Raw genomic sequence first — 18,873 nt, 5'->3', positions numbered from 1 at the left:
CAATACTTTTTTTCCCTTCTTCATGAAAGCCACTGTTGGCCATAGTCACCCATCCCTCCCCGCTCGGCCGTGGGGGGGGGGCCTTCGGGGGGCTGCTTATTATCAGTCAGCCCCTCTAAGCGCCCCTGTGTAGTTCCTTGCCCTTGTTACCTGTTGGCCTGGGTTAACCCTTTTTTAAGCCTGAAACGCCTTAAACAGCATTATATAGCCTGTATATACACCAGGCCATGTGAGCGGCGCGGCGCGTGAGCGGAGCGGGGAGCAGAGCGGGCGGTTTTGACGTGAGCGAGGAGTGGGTTTTAAAATGGGTCGGCGCGACGTCCGGAGCGAGAGTTCTCCTCCGCTCCAATCCACTCCAGGCCACTCACAGTGGTTTAACACTGATGTAATATACATGTAGTACAATGCCAAAGCAACAGATGGCGATGTACAAACATGAAGGCCATTTTCAACCAATGAGAAGGGTGAACCTGTGATATCCTGTTCAGGCTTTGTCACTCACATCCTGTTAGAAAAGTTTTTTTTTTTTGACGCCATTGTTGTTGTCGTTAGCTTACATGCTAACGTTAATGGCAGCGACCATAGCAGTGTGGCTAGGCTAGCTATCATCGCTTAATAGAGCTAGTGAATGGATAAACAACGTTATTTAACATTGCAGAATGGGTACAATTACAATGCGGCTCAATACAAACAATTGTTAAGGGGCCCAGGGGGTGTAGACTGTTGTAGTTTGAGCTAATTTACACCATGCTTCAAAAAAAAATTTAAAATCTGCCGAGCGATGTGGCGCGGGGAGCGGGGAGCGCTCGATTCAAGGTGAGCGGTGAGCGACTTGGGGGCGGGGTCAACATGAGCGATTAGCGGAGCGGACAAAGCTTTAAAGAGCGAAGAGCGGATTTCTCGCCCGCGCCAATCTGCTCACGTGGCCTGATATACACGCAGTTGTGTTTCCCGTTTTTTTTTATGGGTTAAGGGAGCAACCCTTTTCTGTTGGGATGGTTGTCTCCCCGGCATGCCGATAGCGGAGTCAACTGGCTCCTCGAGGGTCTGCCCCGCATGTTTTATGACATCTGCCAATTGTGTCGAACTCTTTCTCTGAACCCCGACCCCGCGGGATTAATAGATTGGCGGGATCAGGGTTCGTGGCGAGGTCAGTTTACTGGCGGAGTCTGGGTCCTTGACCCCAATTCTGTGAGGTTTGTGGCCCCACAAGATTATGACATTGTGCACGGCATGTCGAACACCCCCCCCCCCCCCCCCCCCCGCTTGATGGGTGGGCCGCCGGGGTACTGTTTTTACAGTCAGCCCCTCTAGGCGTGCCTGCGTAGTTCGCAGTCCTCCGGGCGCAGGTCGAGCTCTGCTCTTGTTAACTGTCGGCCTAGATTAAGGGATCAACCTACTTTTTGGAGTGTTTGTCTCCCCGGTGTGCAAGCTGATCCCACGAGATTATGGTGGGAAGCGAGCCTCGGAGCCTCCTCCTCAGGGTGTTTCAGAGCCTCCTCAGGAAGTTCTTTGGACGACCCCGACCCCACGAAGTGTGGAGGCGGTAACACAGGCTTTTGTTTTCACGTACGTTCCCTGGTAGCGTGCGGGGCGCGCGGTTGGGTAGTCGCAGACCCTTCTGTCCCGCTGCTCACCCTGTGCGTTTCTGGGTGCTGTCCCCTCTTTCGCACAGTCAGTGTCCTGTTCCCCCCCCGCCCCTCACTAGGGGGGGTGGGGGGAACCCGGACCCTCCCCCGTGTTCTGATGGTTGTAGGGGACCTCAGCGGCTGCATTTGTCGGGCTCTCCGCTCTGCTCCGCTCTTGTGTTCCAATAGAGCAGAGCGTGAGATATATGAGTAATAGCGAGCGCTCTGCTCTCACTCACTGAGGACCCCTATTGGTCTTCCGTTTTAACTGTCAAGACTAGGGAAGTACGGTCACACCAGGGGCGGATTTAGGATTGTAGGAGATCCAGGGCTTAGCCCAGATAGGATTTTTTTTACTTCGACACCACAACCTTTAACTTATAGCGGACAAAGGCACTAGAGAACACTTAAATTCACACCCTTTAATTAACGAAGCAAACAATAATAATAATTAATATATAATAATAATAATAATAATAATAATAATAATAATAATAATAATAATAATAATAATAATAATAATAATAATAATAATAATAATAATAATAATAATACACTGTACATTGGCAGATCAAGACCAATGCATAAAGTGCAGACATAAAGCATAAAATAGATAGCAGCAAAATAGACAAAGTCAAGGTAAGACATAGAACATTAAATCACATAGTTTTTCTATGTGATCTAGGGTTAACTCGCCGAACGTTGAGCGTCAGGACCCCCGAAAACCAGAGTATAGTCGGGTTTTCATCGTTGTTTCTTTTATTCGATATTTCCATTCACATGCCGGCAGCCTGTGTTATCACTGGGGATGGGTCTGAGTTCTCAAAAGTCCAATACCGCCGCCTAACACCTTGCGGCCGCTATTGCACTCCATTTGAAACGATGTGGCTTGGTGTCTGGGCCGAGCTGCGGCCTGCGGGCGGGGTCTAACTACTCGGTCAAGCCAAACACTTATAACGCATGCATCGACGAGGGTCGGGTTCATGTTCAATGCTGGATTACGTTGGCACCTTGATTGACATCAGTACTTGGAATGGCGATCAGATAATTGGAATATTCTTTTCGGGACAGATCCTGGTCAAGGTAAGGACTATATGGTATCAATATTGCGTTGATCCAAAAATTCCTTCATGCTGATCGGGGAGTGTGTGTGTGTGTGGCGTGTTCCGTTGGTTGCGATCAAAGCACGGAGGGGCGCCCCCCCCCCCCCCCTTCATGCATCCATGATGATACATAATACCGATAATCTAAATTTGATTTGAGAACAGTAGCTAGTCCAGGGAAGAAACGATAACGTGTTTACTAGAATACACGTTGCCGGCCATTACGAAGCATTTTGGAAATGACACCAGACCACCCTGAAGCTACATTCATATTCACGACGGTATAAAAACGGAAATGTATGGATGGAAAAATGATTTTTTTTTTGCATCTTGACCGGAAGAAACTCAAGGACAATCGACTATATTATTAGATCCATAGCTATAATATATAATATAGCTTTAGGCCTGCAAACACAGCCACGTATCCCCATGTTAAAAGGCGCTGGCCTTTCAACAGTAACAGTAAACAGCGCCATCTATCGCTGAAAGTGTTAATAGGCGTCTTTGTTTACGGTTTGATTATCACTGGTACAAAGTAAAATAGTGCAGTGCAATAAAATAGTTAGCAAAATAGAATAAAATAATGCAATAGTGCATTGCAATAAAATAGTTATCATCGTATTTTCTCGGGAGGCCGGTAAGGAGTGCATTACAGTAGTCGAGTCGGCTTGAGATAAAGGCATGGATCTGGTTCAGCATCCTTTTGATTTATAAATGGCCGTACTTTAGCTATGTTTCTAAGGTGGAAGAATTATGTTTTTGTCAACTTGTTGATTGTGATTTAAAGCTTAGGTCTGAGTCTACCATAAGACTTAACTCACTCAAATACAGTTAGCAGCTGGATAGACTACAGATGGAAATTAGCTTCTGCTAAATCTGGTGCAAACATATTTTCATGTAACAATGATTAATTGTCAAAAAAGAAATATATATATATATTAATAAAAAAAAATCTTTCTTTTTATTAAGTAGATTCGGGGCTTTTCAGAAAACATTCGGGGCTTGAGCCCAAGTAGCCACCCCCTAGCCCCGCCCCTGAGTCACACCCCTCGCTTATATACATGGGTGGATGTGGGCGTGGCCGGACAGGTGTAGGTGCATAGTGGCAGAACGTTTTCAAGATCACAATAAGTGATAGGGAATGTTCCAATTGAGCAAGCGCTCGCTATTACTCATATAACTAGGGTTATATGATAACCTTAGTTTCTATATCTATCCCACCGTGTCTGTGTAAAATCTTGTACACATTCTTTCTGAACGGACGTGAGATGCATATAACATTGTTTAGAAACCTTTTTGCGAACTTTAGAAGGTGTTTTTTGTCCATTTTACGTCCGTAACGTTACTCTGTGGATGTCATTTGTTGTCACCCGATGGCCATATCCTCGCAACAAAGAGAGCTGCTATTGGTAGAGCGCAAGATACGTGACTGAACGCGAGGAAAAATCTAGTCCCGACTTTAAAATTATGATCGCGCAAAAAACGGGCAGGATTGTAAATGGAGAACTTTTTATTCCTAAATCTACACCAATAGATCTTTAGCCCAGAGTGAAAATTGTGTAGTCCGCCAAGGTGGGAACGAGAATTGTTTTCTAGCCACTTCTCAGCCTTCACCATACAGCCTAACTGGGCAGGAACCCTTGTTTGTTCTGCACTAAGTTTTAGTCTGCTGCCACTCCTCAATGCCATGTGAATAAACGGGTCTCTGGAGGAGCGCTTACCTGAATTCTCTCTCTCTCTCTCTCTCTCTCTCTCTCTCTCTCTCTCTCTCTCTCTCTCTCTCTCTTTCTATGTGTGTCTCTCTCTTGCACCCTCTCTTTGTCTCTCCTCTCTCTCTCTTTGTCTCTGTGTGTCTCTTTCCCTCTCTTTCTACTGCTCTCTCACTCTATGTCTTTCACTCTCTCTCTTCTCTCCCTCACTGGGTTGTCGGGGCAGGTTCAGCACAAAGTGCTGGGTGAGATGTAGCTGCTGAGTGAGCTGTCGGGTCACATAACGCGTAACTGATGTCACCATCATACCACTCGCCAAAATCAGATTATGTATTTATTGTTGCTTGGAGTATGCTGAACGCCTGCGACTAAGCGGAGAGCTCGCCTGGGCGCCTCTGCTATAGCTTTGGCAGGTTCCAGAAACAACAGTGTTGTGATGTTAAAACACCGGCGGTTACAGCAGTTTGGCTCGTTCCAAAATGGCTCGTTAAACTGTGTCTCAAATCTTTCGACTGAACGGAGCGGCCTTTGCTAACATTCGCAAGTTGAAATGTGTGTGTGTGTGTGTGTGTGTTGTGGAGGGGGGGGGGGGGGGGGGGGGGGGATTGGGGGGCATAAAAGGCTGAGAACAAGAATGTTTTCTTCTTTCCATAGTCAGACATTTTGAGTACAAGTCAATAAATGATCCAGTGATTCAACCACTAGGCATGAGAATGTAGTGTAGGAACGACAGCAGTAGCAGCTCCCTCCTTCACCCGCCTGCCTCCTCTGAGCTGCAGGACTTGGTATTCAGGAGCCATTTGTCACTACGCCTGATGTCTACAAGGCCTTGGCAGCCATTCTTCTTTATGTGACGGAGCAGAGTGGAACCGTTTGTTCAGTCTTTCACTCTCTCTCTATTGTGTTTTATTTAGGAAAGTTCCAGAATGCTGCCATAGTGCTTCTGCTCGCGAGGGAAACGCATATTTAGCATCAGCCTTATTTTTTTTTTTAAATCATATGCAAATAGATGGATGAAATATTCAGCCGCACCAGGTCTATTTTCTCATCAACAAACCTGACAAGCTAAAAAGTGATGGAGGATGGTACAATAGCAATAACAACAACAACAAAACTAAAAAGAGGGGGGGGGGGGTGGAAGGGTGACCCCCAAAACCTGTAAATAAATTCAACAATTGTAAACTAAATGGACAAGAGCAATCAATGCACTTCATGATCCCATTCCATGTTCAGCAAGTCCATGTATTGCTCCAGCAATAAGCAACCCGATGTCCAGAGACAGTTAACAGTGACTCCCACACAGTGGTGGCTGGTGAAAATTATTCTAGGTGGGGCGGAACTATGTGTTGGGGATAAGGGTTCCGCGTGGACAATATTGTTGGTTGCTTTCCTGTCGGCAAATCAGTTCCAGTTAGCTAGCATTAGCAAGCAGACAGTTTTGACGTTATATTCATGTCAAACCTTAGCACTTTGAGATTTGGTTCCAAATGTAAAGTGCACTACAAATGTATTGTTAATTTGTTATTATTATTATTTTGAATAAACATTAATAAACTAACTATTTTACCCAAGGATATATCCATGAAATTCGGATTTCGGACAGAGCAGATAGCTAACGTTAGCTCAGTTGTTAAGCCATTTATCTATCTATAAGATAACAAGTGATGGCTTCTGTTTAACTAAAATGTTGAAGCATACTGAAGCATATCTTTTCGCTTCCTTACCTTCGAGCATACAGCCTTGTTGTTGATGTTGTCCAACTTGTCCACAAGCCTTAACGCATTGACCGCCGGGGACTAGCCTCATCCTGTTCTAGCCAGGCCATGCTTTAAAGATAGGAGTGCGTCACCTTGTTTGTAGAGCTATATCTATATTCTATATTATAGCTATGGATACAATACTATGGTCATTTGACAGTAACTATCTTCTGTCCAAGATGCAAAAAAGAATAAATGTTTTCATGCATACGTTTGCGCATTATCCCGTGGTGAATATAAGTATAGTTTCAGAATGATCCGGGCTAATTCCTGGGAAACTGAGTTATAGGGCTCTACGTGAATTCTACTAAAAGCATTGGTGTTTCATCCCTGGACACGCTACTATTTCCAAATCAACTGTATATAATAGGTATTATGTTTCATCATGAATGCATGAAAGGGGGGGGGGTCGTTTCTGATGCTTTGATTGCCAGTAACGGCATTCATTATGAACACCACACACGCTGATCAGCCGGATCGGTACGAAATCCTTGCAGGATCAAGCTGGAATTGACGTCAGATCTTACCCGAGGTCGGGGGTATTCCAAAAAGAATATTCCAATTGTTTGATCGCCATCTGGTCCATCTGATGTCCATCTGGTCCACGACATAATATGGCACAACCCATGCATCGAGGGGCCCGGACCCGTTTCAATGTGACCGAGTGAATCTCTAGGCTTCCCTGTACTAAAAAACTGCGCCCGGAGCGGTTAAACCTATAACACCCGGTCTGGAACAGGGTTTACTGCACTCTCGATACTGCCACCTGGCAGGATCTGGCCGGTACAGGATCTGGCCGGTACTGCACCCCCAGTATGCCTTTTAACGGCAACATACAGGTTCGTGACATTGAATAGAATATTAAAATCGAAAAAAAGGAAAAACTATCAAATAACGAGTATACTCGTTGCTGGCGTTCAAAGGATGGCGCCCAATAACGAGTATAATCATTGTTGGCGGGTTAATGAGTTAATCCACTTAATTAAAAAAAAAGCTGTGTCGCGGCTTGAACTTTCCATAAACATGTCCATCCAAGTCCAACACTGTCTGAATATACAGTATCTTGTGATTATTATCAATTTCCGACGATGACAAGTTACAGTACAACAACCATATACCTATGACAACAACTAGTAGCCGAGCGGAGCATATGGGATTTTCCTCGTGGACGTGCCACGCTCAGCCAATAGAGTGAATAGAATAGACAATTCGACAATGACTCTACTTCAGGCGCTAGAGAAAAGCGCCCACAGGCATCATATTTGAAGACGCTGATTGGATACAATTTTGTTGCTAGGTTAATTTAGTTATTTTTCAATTGGCTGAGTTGCACACTGACGCTGGCGATGATTTCTAGCGCCCGAGAAGAGAGAGGGGGGATGAATAGGATGCACAAACAATGATTTATATTTGATATATTACACGTTATAAACACATACTTAAACACAAACATAATTAAAATTAGTAATTATTATTTATTTAAAAAAAGATTATTATATTTTTTGGGGTCGAAATCTAAAATCCAAAACCACTATTTCTTCTTTCTTCTTCTCTCTCCACCAGGGGGGGCGGCGCCCTATCGCCCTCTATGGACTAGCCGCCACTGCTCCCTCACTATTGTCTGGTTTCTGGGACTATGCTATGGGACAGACACATAAAACACTCTGACATTGTGGATATTACTTCTGTACTCTGTTTTTAACAGACATTCCCATAGCAGAGTAAGTAATGAGTCCTGATTGCCACATGTGTGCCAGCATACATCCTGCTGTTTATTGTCCATCTTGGATAGTCTAATAGGGTATTATATGCTCTATTCAATGACAAGGTTGCCTTCTTGAGGATCTGATCCCACTCTGAGCACGAGGCAGGCACATCTCCCTCATTACATCTTGTATTTATAACAGACAATAATTGTGTATTACGTTAAAAAGGAAGAGTCCAAAAGATTTGTTGGAATGCTAAGATTGTATTGCTAAAGATCTGTCCGGCTGTTGTAATGACAAGCCTCTGCCAAGTTGTATTACTTAAAGTGCTTCCTCCAGCTCAAAGGATGGGGTTACACCAGATGGGACAAGATGGAGGATAAAGACTCTTTATGCAAAAATCTGCTGTGCAATTGCTTAACAATAGAACATGAAAACCTAATAATGATGGAAGTGGTGGTTTTGGACAATACCGCAATGATGCCATGGATACTGTATGTTCTATTTTGTGGAGGATAGAAGTCTTAATGTAGCCATAGCATTAGAATCCACTGAATCACACAGGACGGATCACACTGTATAGCTTGATCACTGTGACGGCTCCAACAGAAAAAATCTCTCTGTATATCACCTTGTGCTGTTCCTCTCCCTTCTCTGTCTCCACTCACCCTATCTGTGTGTGTGTGCGTGTGTGTGTGTGTGCGTGTGCGTGTGCATCTTTCTCTATATATATGTATATAAAATATAAAAAGAATAATAATATATAACATAATATATTATATATATATATTTATTTATAAATAGGCCTACAACATAACATTTACAAACTGATTTAATTGACAAAGCACATTCTACCTATCGGCTGTCTTCACTGATATATAATTAACATATTATAACCTTAATAATGTGTTTGTTTATCCAGTTTTTAATGTTTTGGCTCAGAGATAGAGATCAGTGGCTCAGAGATAGAGCGGTCGTCTGGTAATCGGAAGGTTCCTGGTTCAATTCCGGCTCCTCCCGGGCAGTGTGTCGAAGTGTCCTTGAGCAAGACACTTAACCCCTAACTGCTCCCGATGAGCAGGTTGGCACCTTGCATGGTCGCCTCCGCCGTCTGTGTGTGAATGTGTGAGAGAATGGGTGAATGTGAGGCATAAGTTGTAAAGTGCTTTGGATAAAAGCACTATATAAATGTAGTCCATTATAATCAGCACTCATGGAACTGTCCTTTAATTAACCTGTTAAGCCGTAAGGTCCCCCAATTGGGGGACCCTGCTTTTCTTTATCATAAATCGATCAATAGAGACCGTATTAGATCCCCAATTATCATATCATGGGGTATCATTGGAAAGCCACACTCATTTGCTACAACCCTGTCCAAAGATTCTCGAGATCGCCAAATGATTGACGGAGCTAGAGCCCCCGGAGGTCGGGGGTGGTAATGTGTACTTTGGCGCACGCCTCACATATCGGCATGTAACTCGAGAACCGCTGAACGGATTTTGTCACCTGAAAGGGCAATCTATATATTGTATTAAAAGGAATGCACACCCGAGCCGCTAGAGGTCGGCAAAGTGGCGCGGCGCAAATCGTCCTCACGAGGGCCCACATGTGGGCCCTTGGATGTTAAGAGTTTATTTATTTATATATATTTTTTGGAGTAAAGACCATAACCCTATCAAAACAGCAGTCAAAGTGTATATTTTAATTTTTAACAATGTTTTGTAAGATTTACCGAAAATAAGAATTTATCAAAAAAATGCTAATTATATCTTTATCATAAAACCGTGAGGAAATGACTAAATCCCGATTTAACCCTGCCATTGGAAAGAGGAGCCTTTTCCCTATCCATAGATGTATGATTTGGCCGTAATAAGGTCAAGGTCAAGTTCAAGGTCAAATATGAATTTATAATTAAAATCGATTATCATTTATTACTGTATCTACAAATCCTTCTATTTAATCATCTTCCCTTTATTAATTTGCTTACATTTGTACACTTGATCTCAATAAGGTGGTGAATGAGCTCATGGAGCGAAATCTCTTTGTTACAATTGTACAATTCACCGGCACAGATGCAAAAGAATATCATTTATATTCTCCTTTTTTTCATTACAATTTACTCAAGCCTAGTAACAGACACAATATTTCTGACACTGGGAATACATACCTCCAGGTCCCTAGATGTTCCTAGATACCAAGAACATGCTAATTGACCTTGTAGAAGTGGAACAATCTTCCATTTACTTAGGCATGTACCTTTAGGCGAAATTTCTGAAAATAGGGCTACAGCTTAACAGGTTCTTTAAGTACATGTATCTAGAACGGGCAGAGCTATAAGCCTTCCTCAGCGTTATACTATAAGCCTTCCTCAACGTTATACTATAAGCCTTCCTCAACGTTATACTATAAGCCTTCCTCAGCATTATACTATAAGCCTTCCTCAGCGTCATACTGGACCACAGTGGAAGAGCCTCTTAAATAGAAGCAGGTTAATCACTTCCTTATCGACACACCATTAGATATGTACAATGAATGGACCATGTTCTACTAACCTTAATAGATAAACACATATAAAGCTGTACCTGTTATGTTCTACCTGGTCCTGCCCACTTCCCCCCTCCTGTTCATGGACTTATCCTTCCACCTAACTTCCCCCCACCCATGCACGGACAATTCCCCCCACCTGTTCTTGGACAATTCCCTTCACCTCCTCTTGGACTACCCTCACTTGAATTGACCCTCCTCGTGCACTTGTGTTTATTTAGAATATCTATGTTCCTCTGTGTTCCTCTGTGCCTCTTGCCCTTTGTGTTCCCCTGTCTAGGTTTGTTCTTCTTGTACTTGTTTAGTGTTACTGTGTTTCTAGTGTGTTAATCTTCTTGTATTTTAGTTACTGTCTAGTGTCTAGTCTTGTCTTATGGTGTTATCTGTTTTCTCTAGTCTCTTGTATTGTGTTTATCTGTGTACTCTAGTCTGTCAGTCTGTTTTCCCATCCTAGGTGTCTCTCGTTGTAATCAGCCTGCATGTGGGGTCCTACTAATCACCACAAAGTACCAGAAAATACCCTAAAGTACCCCAAAATACCCCAAAGTATACCCCAAAATACCCCAAAGTATACCCCAAAATACCCCCAAATACCCCAAAATACCCAAAAAGTACCACAAAATACCCCAAAGTACCTCAAAGTACTTTGAAAATTGAAAATTGAAAATGAAAAAGATTTGATAAAAAAAAATGTATACTGTTTGTTCAGTGTTCAATACAGATGTTATTACATTTGGAGATTATAATATATTAAAATAAACATTTGTTTTGAAAATATGTGGTACTTTGGGAATGGGAAATGGACTGCACATATATACAGTATATGTAGTAGGGATGGGCGTGAGTAATCGATTACTCGTAGCTATGAGAATTTCTTTTTATAAAAAAAATCGAAATTATAAATTTTTTATGAAAAGAAATATATATTTTTTGTACTTATCTTTTCACATGTATGTGTAAGATTGTAACTGTTTGTTGGTTTCCTTAAACATATATACGTGAATGAACAAAAATAAGTTAAAAAATTATAATAAAATAAATAATAAAAAAAAATATATATATATATATTTTTTAAGTAAAAAAAAATTACTTTTCGAGTAATACACGATCAATCAAGTATAGCATGCGATCAATCGATCTGGATTTTTCTTTAAAATGCCCATCCCTAATATGTAGCGCTTTCCTACCTGCACAAAGAGCTTTATAATTGCCTGTCCTTCACAAATTCACACATGCACTCACAGATGCCATGCAAGGTGCTAGCCTGCTCATTGGGAGCAATTTGGGGTTCAGTGTCTTGCCCAAGGACACTTCAGCATGTGAACAGAAGGAGCTGGGATTCAAACCACTGACCAAACCATTGACCATAATGATCATTAGTTGACCTGCTCTACCTCTGACCCAGTATTTTGTGGTACATTGAGGTATTGGTATACTTTGGGGAACTTTGAGGTTCTTTGGGGTATTTCGTGATACTTTGTGGTATTTTAGGGTATACTTTGAGGTACTTTGGGGTATTTTGGGGTACTTTGGGGTATTTTGGGGGGTATACTTTGGGGTACTTTGGGGTACTTTGGGGTATTCTGGGGTACTTTGGGGTATTTTGGGGTATTTTATGGTATTTTGGGGTATATTTTGGGGTACTTTGGGGTACTTTGGGGTATTTTCTGGTGATTAGTAGGACCCCGCATGGTGTCTCGTTTTGTCAATTAGCCGTGTATATTAGTCCTGTCTTCCCTGTTCCCTGTGTGCGTTCATTGTTCGTGTTGTTGTCGTCGTTGCCCTCGTGTCCATGGTTGTCGTATAGTATCTTTCCCTGTGGTAACCATTCCCGTGTTCCCCCGTTCGTGTTCATATCTGTTTAAAATTAAAGCTCCTTTGAATCGCTATCCACCTTGTCCTGTCTGCTATTGGGTCCTACCACCACCACCCCAGACCGTAACAGAACCATCTAGACAAATGACACAGTTTAAGAGAAATATAGGAATAATGACCTAATCTCATTAGAAATACCTCACAGAAATTTGCATAGCAATAGAACAATAGAAACATTTATAGGAATAGGATATAGGAAAATGTCTGAATAGACAACTCTATAGAAAAATAAATGTAATGGTTTTATAGAAGAATACCTATAGAAATAAGATCAACGACCACAAAAGTAAAATAAATTGCATGTTAAAGTGGTAAATGAAATGTGCAAATACCCAAAACCTCAAATACACTGGCAAGAAGCCATCAAAAATAAGTATACTGTATCCAAATTACATACAGACCCACATGCTACGGTATCAAGTCAAGTCAAGTCAAGAGTTTTATTTGTCACGGCATACGAGTATACAATGAAATGCGGGTGGTCTTGCCCGCAACAATGTGCAATACAGTGGTACAACATATAATAGAATCCAATACAAAAAACATTGTGCAATAACAGGTAACAGGTAACATGGTGTGACATCTCGGTATTTGTACATAGTTATTTACAGAGCATATAGGACATGCTAGGTAGCTTTGGTAGTGCAATACACTGTTACTGTTGCTAATACTAATTTAAAGTGGCCTTTCCCTTTGGCAATAAGTGTGGGTGTGTGCGGCATGAGTGTGTGCCCGCTCATGTTAAAGTGTTAAAGTGGCTGCTAGTGTGTGAGCGTGCACAGCGTGCGTGTCGTGTGTGTGCTCATGTGTGCTTATGTGTGGATAGTTCAGTGTTCTGTGGTACTCATTGTTCAAGACTCTGATGGCCTGGGGGAAGAAGCTGAGCTCACTAGTCAAAACGCACTAGAAAAGGGGGCCCCTTATTTAAAATGGCTCCATGTGCTCATAAGCATTCACACCCCAACAACAATTCTTCATTCAAGCCTCTAGGCATTCAGATTGCAGGGTAGGCCTATGTATCCAAAAAGCTTCTCTCTGTAGAAGAAAATAGACCAGACACAAATCAGGAAAACCATCGCTGCAGATTGTGAGTCGCAGCGCGCCTGGTGTGAGCGGTCACATCTGTTAACAGGAGCGGCGGAAGCAAACTGGCTGCTGCTCCCGGTGCTTCGGTGTCAGTGTTATGAGCCATGGGCTTAGCGGACCCTACAGTTTACCCCCGTAGTTTAGCGCTGTGGGTCACTGCTGTGTGCTATTGCTCAGGGGGCACCTCCACTCTGAGTTGGCTTCCTGTGTAATACATCCTCTTCCATAGGCCATTGTTTATGTGCTTGATTGAACACGGGCATACTTGAATTGTGGGAGCCGACACCCAGCGCCGGGTCTTACTGCGGGTGGACCAGCGATCGGCATGGGGTGTTCCACCTGCTTGCCAAGGTCACAACCGAGGGGTTTGAGAAGTGCTTTGGCCCCCCTGGTGGCATTACAGCCCTCCCCAGAGGCTAATCCCTCTCCTGCAGCCACAAAGAGGTGTGTGGGTGGAGAATGTGTGTGCATGCGTTCATGTGTGTGTTTGTTTCCATGCGCGTATATGTGTGTGTGTGTGTGTGTGTGTGTGTGTGTGTGTGTGTGTGTGTGTGTGTGTGTGTGTGTGTGTGTGTGTGTGTGTGTGTGTGTGTGTGTGTGTGTGTGTGTGTGTGTGTGTGTGTGTGTGTGTGTGTGTGTGTGTGTGTGTGTGTGTGTGTGTGTGTGTGTGTGTGTGTGTGCGTGCGTGCGTGCGTGTGTGCTGTGCACGCACATGAACGTGGGGATGTGTGACACAAGCACACACGTGCATGTGTGTGAGCGTATGAGCATGACTCCTTGTATGTTTGTGTGTGTGTGTGCCCATGTGCGTGCGCGCGTGGGTGTATCTCTAGATGTGTGTGCATGTACTTTTGATCACCTCCCTCTCTATGGATCTCCTTGGTGGAATGAGTATCCGATAGCTGGAAGGGAAATTGCAGCCTGATCCCCTTATAGCCAGGCCAAGCCTGGTGCTCTAAAGCCCCTATCTCATGTGCTGCAGGAGAGATGATCCAATGAGGAAATACATCTCGTAGGGGCAAAAGCAGACGCCCAGAATTGGATCTCATGGAAGCAGAGCTCAGAAATGTTAAATGCACACCACATCCACATTTGTACCTCATTGTCTGCATTTTTACTTTTTTTACTCATTGTACTTAGGTTGTACCTTAGATTGTATATTGTATTGTATATTGTATATTCCTCCTTTACTAACTTTTTACTTATTTTTTTACTGTATGAAGCACACTCTCAGGGGCTCATACAGAACCAAGTTATTTCACCGTAAAGTACATGTATTTTATATGTGACAAATATATAAAACAAATGTGACAGAAACTTGAAAACATCCCTCGGCTACGTTGTCAGAATTCACACGGAAATCTTCCATCACGAGCTCCATGAGAGAATATGACGTTTGGTTTCAATTTGAATTAATTCCCCCAGTTGGTGGACAATATTCCCCCATGCTTATCAGCTAAGAGCAATTCTCCCATCCCCCTATTCCCATGTCCGCTTATTTCCACGAGCGGAGGAATATTAATCTGTCCATCTATTATATTTTTTGCGAGTGCCGTCATATTAATCTATTAATTTATTCCTTCAATACCTGCCACAATCAAACGTGACTGGAGGCCTAAGCTGTCGTATTCCATTCCCCCCTCAGGCAATGTGTCAACATGGGATTCAAACAAAATGCCTCCATCTCTGGGGCTTTCTATAAGCCTCGGGGGCAGGGAGCCAAACACTTTTTCAAAAGGTTACGTTTGAGACAAGCAGAATAATTGTTCAGTGGCTCATTTGTAAATACTGGAACTGCATTCCGTCAGATAACAGAAGTCATTAATAGCATTTGACATGTTTGTTTCGTTAGTCCTCAGGCAAACGGGCCTAATTGACATGGAAACATTTTTTAGGAACACAATGAACAACCAGATATTTTGTTCATATATAGATATAGTATACCGCTGAGGAAGGCTTATAGTATAACGTTGAGGAAGGCTTATAAATACCAGATGGAATGGAATAAAATGTAAATGAGGCTTTGTGTACATCTCTGCAAGGAGCGTTTCTCACAGTTTGGAGACGTCATGCTGCATGCAGTCTTTCTTTAGTTTTTTTCTTCATGAATCCCATAGATGGTTTTTTATGGTTCTGATTGACATGTTTTTCCCCCTCTCACCAGGTGTCCGTGGGATTGATCCACGGCAGGGCCTCCCACATCATCTGGCCGCCCAATCGGTGGCAGAAGATCAAGCCGTCCCTCCCCCCTGACCGGGCACCTCTACTCAGCTGGAGCATAGAGGAAGATGAAGACTGAGGGAGAGTCCTCATTTGGACTTGTGTTCACATACACACACACACACATACACACACACATACACACACGTGTGTGTGTAAAACTATATTGTGTAAAATCCCCACATGCAAACTATGTGTGTAAAAAGTAGTGTACAGCTATGACTTTTATTGTTTTTTTGTCACCGTATGCTTAATACTTAAAGGGATTGTTTTTGGGACCTTAGCCCCATTTGCTATTTATCAGCAATGATGTTGATTAGTAGAGTCCTTTCTCAGCACAATCCATCAGCTGTTCCTCATACCGACTAAGGATCACTGAAATGTACTCCACAGTGCACACAGAGTAAGTTTCAGTGAGCTTCAGTCAGCTTGTACAGACAGTAGCGTGACCCCATTGGTTTGTGGCCAACTATCCAGAGCTAGTATGAGGAACAGCATAGATTGTGCTGAGAAAGGACTCTTTAACCAAATCAACATCATCGTTGACAAGTAACAAATGGAGCCAGGGTTCCAGAAATCTCAACTATCCCTTTAATGATCCTATAGTAGATGAGGCTTCTCTGAGCCAAAGCCTTTATTTAGACTTTACACATGTATGTCCTGCTTGTTACAAACTCAACATTCAAAGTGCAATTGAGTATAACATTGTGAATTAGATTACTTTCAAGTGTAATGTAAACAAAACAAAAAAATTATAATGCCTGTATTAGTAAAAAGAGATATTTTTATCTATCTTGTGTTTGAATGGTAAATGGTGCATTTATATAGCGCTTTTATCCAAAGTGCTTTACAATTTTGTTCCTCACATTCACCCATTCACGCACACATTCACACACGAATGGCGGAGGCAACCATGCAAGGAGCCAACCTGCTCATCGGGAGCAGTTAGGGGTTAAGTGTCTTGCTCAAGGATGCATCGTCACGCTGCCCGGGAGGAGCGGGAATTGAACCGGGAACCTTCCGCCTACCAGGTGACCGCTCTACCTCCTGATCCATTGTTGCCCCTGTGTTTGAGTTGCTTGTGAAAGCGATTTACAGATTGTGAACAACATCAGCAAGAGGGATACATCTCTGGCAGCTAAAGGCCCGGCCCCTCCCATAGTCGAGCAGACTGTACACAGAGCAGACTCCGCGGAGGTCCGCGCGGACTCTTTGAGCTTTGATCTCAGCGGACAGCAGACCCACAGCAGAGTGGAAGTGCGAAGCTCCTATTTTCTGACGCGCGGACGTCCGCGCCGCTGACTTGGTGTCACACAAAACGCTGCTCTGCGTTTTGGTTGACATCGAACTGCATTTAATGTGACGCCGATCTGCATTTTACTCTGACCACTCGCTCCGTGCCAAGAGAGATGTTTGAATGGCTTTTCTAAATGAAGTGTGTAAAATTGCCAGTTTTATTTCGAAATATTGGAAACGGAGATAACATACTCTTTATTTTGACATCGGATGACAACGACATGACAGAAGTTGAACAACGTGGGGACAATTGTGTAAACTGGCGCGTGACATGTAGGAAATTGGTCCGCGGAGGTCCGCTCGACTATGAAAGCTCAAAGAGTCTAGTGGACCTCCGCTGTGTCCAGTCCGCGTACAGTCTGCTCGACTATGGGAGGGCCTAAAAAGGGTTAGTTGTCTTATTCGTCAAATAGTATCGAGCTGGAGTGTTGTACTCTGAGTGCATAGTAGTTTAGAGTAGACATATTAGCAAGATAGGTACCTGCCCCTAGTCGACTAAAATAACAGAGACGTTTCCTGACCAGCACTGCTCCCCTGGAGTCAACACCATCTGAAACCCACCTTAAAATGTGGAAGGAAAAGCTGTCCAACCACCCACACAGCTCGACTATGCTCATCCCCCCTGCCGAAACCCTCCCACCAGGAGATAACAACTGGGCAAAATGGAAGTGCCTGACCAACTCCACTCAGGTGTTGGCCGTTCCAGGGAAGCCCTAAGCTGATGGGGTTATCTTAGTGACCCAACCACATGCGACTGTGGCACAGAACCCCAGACCATGGAGCACCTCCTTCGATGTCCTCTGTTAGGTGGACCCTGCACAGCAAAGGACCTAGCACTCTGCAACATCAAGGGACAGCAATGTACCAAGCACTGTTATTAGTACAGTTAGTAAGCTGAATAGCTTCGTATATGGACACGAAAATAAGAAGCAGGATAGGTAGTAGTATAAGAATAGTAGCATAGTATTAGAGTACATAATAGTAGAAAGACTAAGAAGGTTAGTTCTGATATTATTTCAGATATTGTTTTAAGAGGTGTGTTTTTAGTCTACGGTGGGGAATTGTCCTGGTTTCAGCTGTGTTATGGGACCTTTGCACATTGAAGTGGAGCGCAGGTGTACTCAGCCTACCAATGAGCAAACACAAAGAGCACTGTGGTCTAATATGCACTCATGATGAATTCATTCTCCAACAATCATCTTGTGATATGTGGTTGTGTGGTAAAGGAAGGTTATGTTCAAGGCTCTTATCTATAAAACACAACTTCAATTTTCTTTTTAGGTTTGACTATTTTGTTTGAGAAATATGGCCATAGCCATTGTATGACTATATTTTAAGCTATGATTAAAGGTTAAAAAACATGAAATAATTAAAGTCATAACTTCTACAGTATGTTATGAGTCTGATTTACACAAGACTTGCTACAGACATCGATCTACTGTATCCTTACTCTACATATATGCCTCAGGAACCAATTAACACAATTTAACACATTTTCTTCTGTGAATCATTATTGGACCAAGCTTATCAAAATAAAAAAATTGCATAAGGCTTGTTTATATCTTTTTTAGTTCTCAAAATATTGCCCAATGAACTTCAAACGGGCATGGCTCAACACATAAATAGACCAAAGTCAGCAACCATCACAAAACTAGCAGGATATGTCCACATAAAGGCCTTGCTTAAAACCCACCTTTTCGCTCTAGATGATCATTGAGTTACTTTGCTGTTGTGTTGTGTGTCTGACGTGTTCTTATGTTCTCTGTCTATCCGTCTGCCTGGTTCCCTGTCTCCATTGTCCTGTATTTATTTGTATTCTTTTTTCCCTGGGCTGCGCCCCGGACTGATGTAAAAATTGGCTGGGGGGGGGCGCATTATAAATGAAAATATCATATCATAAACACCTGACATACCCTGAAAGATTCATTCATATCGACCACTAGGGGGCT

General features: G+C 43.0%; 1 protein-coding gene across 1 annotated transcript in view; it reads left to right on the top strand.

The window, feature by feature from the left end:
- immp2l (inner mitochondrial membrane peptidase subunit 2) overlaps positions 1 to 18,750 on the top strand; it is a 503,188-nt gene extending 484,438 nt beyond the window's left edge. Inside the window, exon 6 of the mRNA XM_084335406.1 lies at positions 15,573 to 18,750. Within this exon, the coding sequence (XP_084191532.1) occupies positions 15,573 to 15,707 (135 nt within the window). The 3' untranslated portion in view covers positions 15,708 to 18,750. The remainder of the gene's footprint in view (positions 1 to 15,572) is intronic.
- Positions 18,751 to 18,873: the final 123 nt, after the last annotated feature.

The sequence above is a fragment of the Notolepis coatsorum genome (assembly GCF_963971535.1).
Source record: "Notolepis coatsorum genome assembly, chromosome: 18".
NCBI classification, from domain to species: domain Eukaryota; kingdom Metazoa; phylum Chordata; class Actinopteri; order Aulopiformes; family Paralepididae; genus Notolepis; species Notolepis coatsorum.
Note: the sequence above shows the minus strand (reverse complement) of the source record. Positions and strands in the feature narration are given on the sequence as shown.